The sequence below is a fragment of the Bison bison genome, unplaced genomic scaffold (assembly GCF_000754665.1).
Source record: "Bison bison bison isolate TAMUID 2011002044 unplaced genomic scaffold, Bison_UMD1.0 scf7180017864309, whole genome shotgun sequence".
NCBI classification, from domain to species: domain Eukaryota; kingdom Metazoa; phylum Chordata; class Mammalia; order Artiodactyla; family Bovidae; genus Bison; species Bison bison.
In genome coordinates, this window is record NW_011494881.1 from 7650100 (window position 1) to 7657221 (window position 7122).

General features: G+C 50.9%; 1 protein-coding gene across 1 annotated transcript in view; it reads right to left on the bottom strand.

Moving 5' to 3' along the window:
- SYNPO2L (synaptopodin 2-like) overlaps nt 1-6372 on the bottom strand; it is a 9661-nt gene extending 3289 nt beyond the window's left edge. The window contains 4 exon segments of the mRNA XM_010852401.1: nt 9-520; nt 3720-4234; nt 4642-4793; nt 6063-6372. Of these exon segments, the coding sequence (XP_010850703.1) occupies nt 9-520; nt 3720-4234; nt 4642-4793; nt 6063-6167 (1284 nt within the window). The 5' untranslated portion in view covers nt 6168-6372.
- Nucleotides 6373-7122: the final 750 nt, after the last annotated feature.

Here is a 7122-nt window from a genome sequence, read left to right on the forward strand (position 1 = left end):
GATGGGAGTAGAGCCGCCTCAGGCGGAGCGTTTTGTGGCCGAGGTGGAGACTGCAGGCCCTGCCCGTTGAGCGTGGCCACTGGAACTTCCTGGGCCGGCTGCTGGGTGATGGAGGCTGTGCGCTGGCGCTGCTGTTCAAAGAGTTGGGCCCCTCGCCCGGAGGCCTCACTCAGCCCCCGGCCCTCTGCTGTGCCTGAGCTCGGCCTGGCTAGCTCCATGTCCAGGTAGGGGCTGTCCCAGTCGGACTGGTTGGTGAGGCTGCGGGCGTCGGAGAAAGCCTCTTCGTCCAGCTCGGACTCACTGGTTGGAGGCAAGCCGTCCTCCTCCTCAGCGCCGGTCCCCGCTGCAGCCCCAAAGCTCACTAGGGTGTACTTCTTGGCTCTCTGCCGACGTTTCTTAAACATCAGTACCCCCTTGGAGTGGGGGTTGGGGGCTGCAGTGAGCAGGGCTGCAATCGTCCGGCATTTGGTCTTGGCCTCCTTCACACTCCTCTCTTGGAGGCTCTCTGCCCTTTGTAGCTCTGAGGAGAGGAGAAGGCGTGTGGTCAGTATGCATCTGTGAGCCCCAAGGCTCTCCTCCTCCTCCCAGTTCCTTTAGGCCTCTACCTCTGGCCTTTTCACTGGCCTAACCCACAAGGGCTCTCCTACCTGCGGCAGAGTCCTCTGACTTGGGGGCAGAGTGGAGGTGAAAGGTGAAACCAAGGACAATAGAAGGGAAGGCAGAGCCTAGTTGGCTGCCCTGACACCACTCTGACCACACAGCTCTCCTCCCTCTACTCTGCTCCTGTCTTTCTGGAAATCACTTTTACTCACACCACCCGCTTGTCCCCCCTGTCCCCTCCATTTCTGGCTGGCAGTGTGAGGGTGGGGGATGGGGGGGGTCACTCTGCATGGTAGGCAAGGACATGAAGCAGGTCCCAGGGTAAGAAAGGATGAGAAGGGACACTTCTCCCACCAGAAACCACGCTAGAGGGCTTCTCGGAAAGTTTGAGACTTCCCCTTTTCCTGCCTTTTACCCTATACTAAGGATAAAAGGATCCTTAGCAGTGGGGATCTTCATTCATAATTTCACTACCATCACCTAAGCCACATCATATACATTCACAGAAATAACTCCCACACATCATTTCAACAAGAATATGGCTCTAGGGAAAGGCACCTATGAGCTTATGTTCTCAGATGTATTTTTCTCCCTCATTCCCATATACTCTAGCTTATATACACCCCAGTTAATAGACACATCTGTAAATCCATGTGTCCACACAAAAACATACATGCATAGCCCAGGTAGCTCTTCTTCCCAGAATTCCCCTAGCCAAGACACTGTCACTAACAGTTGGGACACAATTTTGTGCCTTCTAACCTCCAAGGCACTCCTTTGTGCCTTAAACCCCTGCTACTCACAGCCAGGGATGGCCTCAGATCCGAGATGCAGGAAAAGCCAGAGTGTTGCTCTCCAAGGCGAGCTTCCAAATCTTTAGAATATCTCAAGGTCACCAGTTGATATAGTCTCCTTTCCCCCAAGCTGAGGGTGGGAGTGAGGTGGGCTTCTTTTAGAGTCAAAGCTGCCCCCCTATTTCAAACCTTCTAGGTAGAGTGCTCAGGCACCACCACCAGGCAGGCACAAAAGGACTGTGTGCTAAGGGGGAGCCAGGACAGGGCCTCCCAGGCCATGTGGGGCCTGGGAGGTGGGGCCAGGAAATGGGAGAGGCTGCCCTGCTGCTAGGACCCTGACTTGGACACAGTTACTCTCTAATCCATGATCCCCCGTTCCTCCTGAAAAATTCTTGAAATTCCACCTACTTTCCACTCAAGATATCAAGCTCCTTTCTAATTTGGGCGGTCATTCCACCCATTCCAACATTTGTACCACACAATAGTACTAGAGATATGCACTGGAGTCATAGCTTAGTTCAGATTTTGGTTCCTGGGAAAGTTACTTCATCTCAATGAAGTTCAGTTTCCTCATCTGTAAATGAGGCTAATGGTTACCTCACAGAGTTGCTATGAGGATTCAGTGAGATAATGTAGGTCAGTTTAGCATTTAACCTAAGGTCCATTATGAGTAATCATTACTATCAAAGCTTTCTTGATACTAGCTGCACACAAATGTCTTGTTCACTCATATCTTCTCCCAGAGACTCCTACACACATGCTTCCATATATTCATAGAGTACTCACACTTCTCTCTCTCACACACACCCTCTCTCCATGAGTTTTCCACAGTTCATGTTGTCACAAACCCCTGTGACATGTGGCCATAGCATTAGCCCATCCTGAGAAAAGGGCAGTGAAACTCCTGAGAAAAGAAGGAATAGGAAGGCAACAAGGAGAAGGGGGTAAGAGGGTAAGATCTTTCCCAAAGACCTCCCTTCCTATAGTGTTGATATAGTCCCCTTCATTCTAGATTCCAGAACTCTCTTGGCTATGGGAGGGTAGTACCTGCATAGAATGGGTCCTGGAGCTCAGGAACTGGGTTTGGGGCTTTGTCGCAGCTGGCTTGGCTGAGGGGCTCTTGGCTGATGGGCTCAAAAGTCTCCATGCCGAGAAAGGCAGTGTTGGCTGGAGCAGGACCAGCTTGAGCCACCCCCCACGCCTTTTAAAGCCCCTTTGTCTTGGCCCCTGAGCTGGCAGCTGAATGAGCTCACTGTGCTATTTTTGGAGCCTGGCCCCTTCCCTCCTCTCAGCTGCCCCACAAGCCCCGGTGTGATGGACATGGGCACCTGCCTACCCCTCCCCCCCAACTCCAGTGCACTGAACAATGAGGTCTGCTTGGCTAAAAATATCCCTGAGCCACTAACTACAGTCTCATCCAGCATGATGGGGAAGGGAGAGAGTGCTAAAAGGAGAATTGGGGTTAAGCATGGGATCCTAAGTGTATATCTGGAATTTCTTTGTGGGACATGGGTCACTCTCAGGAATGTCAGAGGGTGAACTGTCATGTCCTTAGCCTCTATTCCAGACTCAGAGGCACAAAATTCTATTGATCAGGAATCAGAGTGGTGGGGGAGAGGAGCGAGAGATGAGAACTAGAGGGGTAATCCTGAGATTTCCAAGGTGACAAGGAAGGAGTCCTGTGGGAGGCGTAAGACAGGGAGAAACTTCACTCTTAAACCTTGTACTGTAGCTCACATCAAAAATAGAAGAGAGCCTGAGATAAGTGGAATAGGCTTTTTCTGCCCAGGCCTACATTATCGCCTGAGATAAGAAGCCAAAGATCTCTCCCTCCACCACTTCCTAGGGATCTCATGACTATTCCATAGCCTCCCAGTCCCCAGGAATCTTCATGGAACTAGCAATGCCAAAGGCAGCTCTGATGTTATGCCTGTAGTAACACTGAAGAGTCCCTATGTCCCTGTCCTGCTTCTAAATACTCCCCTGCCCCATGTCTGTGCTCCCCTCACCCATCTGACATCTAGCAATGTCACAACAATAGGCAAACTCTTCATCAGTTCATGTCCTTTTCCAACTTCCCTACTTAGGCCGTTCCTGGGTTAGGTTGAAGGAACCCCCTGTATCTTTTTATCCCACTGGTTCAAACAGCAAAAATAATGGGGATCGTGAGACTAATTATTTTCCCTTCCTCTTCTCCACCTATTCCCAAGACTGTATTCAAGGAAAGCATAAGGTAGATATTGATAGAATGTATGGTGAAGGCGGCTTAGATTTAGGACTCAAACTGAAGTATCCTGAATAACGAAAAGGAGTTCAAGCACTCACTGGCTTGTTTGGCCTTCTGGGTATAGGTGGTGGTAAGATCTTCTGCCACTGGGTGAGGAACAGGCCCCACCATAGGGATGAGATGAGGGCCAGGCCGGAGAGGGCCATGGGGCAACAGCAGGGCCTCGGCAGGGGGTGGCTGAAGAGTTGTCCCATCCTCCCAAGATGGGGAGCTCACACGACTGTCACCCTGGCTGGGAGGGCCAAGGACAGCAGGTGCCGGCTCTGCAGGGCTGTCAGACAGGTAGACCTCATCCGGTGGGGCTCCTGGAGGGGTGGGCCTTGTGGGGCCTCGGCGGCGGGGTCGGCGGGGCTTTTCCTGGGTGGCTGGGCCATCAGCATCACTGTCTGTCTCTCCATAGTAAGCCTCACTGTCAGGGGGCGAGAGGAGGCTCCCGGGCTGGAGAGGCTGGGGAACTGGAGCTCCTGGGGGCTCAGGACTCAGTGGAGACAAGGGTGACCGTGCCTGAAGCTCACCCGGGGATGGAGATCGCACAGGTCCCTCGTCCTCTACCCTGTATAGGAAAGATGACAGAACTTGAGAAATGAGCTGGATGACTGATAGCTAGACAGATCTGGAGGACATGCGAGAAGGCTGTATGGGGAGAGAGGGGACTGGCATTTGGGTGAAATGGATGGGCTGGATAGAGTAGAGATTTGAAGATGAACTGAGAGGCAAATCTGCTTGGCAGGCTTTGAGTGGAAATGGGCTTAAAGAGAGATATGATGATGAAGAGACAGGCAAGGGGTCTAAAACAGGCCCACATACCCACATTCAAGTGCTCTGAGAGGCATACACAAACATCCATGCTCCAGCAAAATACACAAGCAGAAATAGGTACTTGTTAGTAGCTGAAGTCAGCTACTAACGGAAGCCCTGGACTAGGGGGCTGGGGATAGGCTGGGGTGGAGGAATCCATACCTCCGCACAGTGAGAACAAGCTGATTCCCTGAGGCATCGATAAGGCCCATGGCACTGGCATGAGAGAGGCTGGTGCAGGAGACCCCATTGATGGCCAAAAGCTGATCCCTCTCTCGGAGTCCTGCTCTGCCCGCCTGGCTTCGTCTTCGGATCTGAGAAGGTGTTGGAGGAGAGACTGTAGGTGAGGGAGGGCTCCAAGGGGGAATAGAATGAAAGGAGTTAGGACAGGAAGGAACCATGTGTGGAGGGGATTTTATTGGGTTAGCCAAAAAGTTTGTTCAGGCTTTTCCCTACTATCTTACTGAAAAATCCAAATGAACTTTTTGGCCAACCCATTACTTTAGAGGATAAGAAAGGGTGGAGAGGGGCAAGGGGTGACAGTTAAGGGGGTCAATCTAGAGGGAAGAAGGTGCTAACTGGAGAAAATAACATCATATGAAGGGAGGTAGTGTAATCGCTAAATCAAAGAGGCTTGGGGAAAAATGCCTGGGAGAGACGTACTGGAAATGGCGGTTATCGCCTCAAGGCTTTCCTCCAAAGGAAATATCTATACTAGCCAATATTCTTTGTCTTCTAGTCCTTGGAATCCTAGGTACCGTTATCTATACAGTCAAGATTTTAGAACAGTATTCCAGACTGGAGGGAGTCCAGCAGATTCTGAGATTGTGATTGTGTGTGTGTCATGTGTGCACACACATACGTATGTTACAGTAATAATAGTAGTAGTGGCTATCATTTACTGAGTGCTTACTAAATGTTAGGCACAGTGCCAAGCACTCAACATGTTTTATTGAATTTAATCCTTCAGAACTTAGTATCCATGGAGTAGGTACTATTATTACCTACATTTTACAGTTGAGAAAAATAAGCTTGTGCTATGAAACCAAAATGGTAACAACTTCATCTGACAGGTCAAATCTTGCCATAACCCTCCTAGTACCTAAAATAAATCTTGCCTAGTGAGAGAAGGGATCTGGCGTAGGGAAAGAGGACTGAAGGCAGGGGCAGGGCTGGGCTGAGCTGGATGAGACAGCTTCAGCTCATCACACACCAGTTTAGTTAGAAATGAGAACCTTCCCTACATTCCTGGAGTTTAGAGTAGAGAGGCACAGACCCAGGAGATTGGAGGGTCAGCTCTGGGCCTCTGCTCCTATGGTGTCACAGGGAACCGAGCCAGAGTCTTTCTTTTTCTCTGCTCCCAGAAACCAGGGATTCCCTTTTCTATAGCCCCCCACAAGAAGCCACTGCTCAGATACTACTCCCGCCACCCCATCAGATTTGAGCATGCTCCCTCGACCACCTGCCCACTCCCACTCCGCTTCTTCACAACCTCCCACTTCTCCCCTATAGGCCATCATGTGACTTTTCCCAAGTTCCCTTGGGTTCCCCTTTCCCTGAAACCTCAATATAGGCTCCCTTACCTTGGACACCTGTAAAGGTTTCCTCTGCTCGGCCCCCCCCTGAAGTCGGAAGCCCCAGGGGGCTCCCCCTGACAGTGTGACCAGCACCTCCTCCTCAGCACCCATCGCTCAGCTTGGCCTATGGCCCTCGGAGTTTGGACAGCGTCCCAAGGAGAGAAGTCGAGGCGCTGGTACCCCGTCCGGCCTGTCTGGCTGTCCTGCTTCTGCTGCCCTAGGCCTTCCCCCCCACACCACACACCACAGGCAGGCAGCCTGGCCCTGAGATCAGTACAGTCCACACACGTGTCCTGTCAATCGGAGCTGCGCCCAAAATAGTTACCGGCTGTACTCCCCTTCCTCCCCCAGCTGTGTTACTCCCAGAGCTAATTATAGTGAAAATTTCTGCCCGCCCTGTCCCCCATTCTTCTTCATGGACTTTTTATTCAGGACTCAGAGTACTAGCTCTGTGGGCTCTATCACTAATGAACATCCTTTCAGGGATGGTGCCTTCCCTGATGGGGTCATGGACTGATTCCAGCTGCTTTCCTCCAAAGCTGATTCCAAAATGGCAGCAGCAGGGGCCTCAATTCTCGAGCAAGGAATGGCTGGGTTTGTCCCACAGGTTGGCAAGCTCTCCAGAAAGACAGTGCCCCTTTGCTGTATGAATTAACCAATTAATCAAAGTGGATATCCATATCCCACTTGCAGTGCTGGATACAATGTAGAGAAATTCTGACAAGCCCACTCCAGCTGAAGTACTGCCTGCTTCGTAAAGTTTTCCTGACTGTCTCCCAACTCCCTACCTCTAGAATTAATCCTTCCTTCCTCTGGGCAAAATATGTAGCTTGTTTATATGTCTGTTGTTGTAGTTTTCAGCCAATATTAGTTTGTTGATATACCTGTCTCCCTCCTAGATTGTGAGAGTCTTGAAGGCAAGGACTGCGTGCAACAGCCAATCAATAGCCCACAGAGCAATGACTGATGTAACAGGTGCTCAATGTTTGCTGAAATAAATTACCTTTTACAGTACATAGTTGGTTGTGGAAAGGTGGGTATAGATAGCTGTGCCTAAACATGCCAA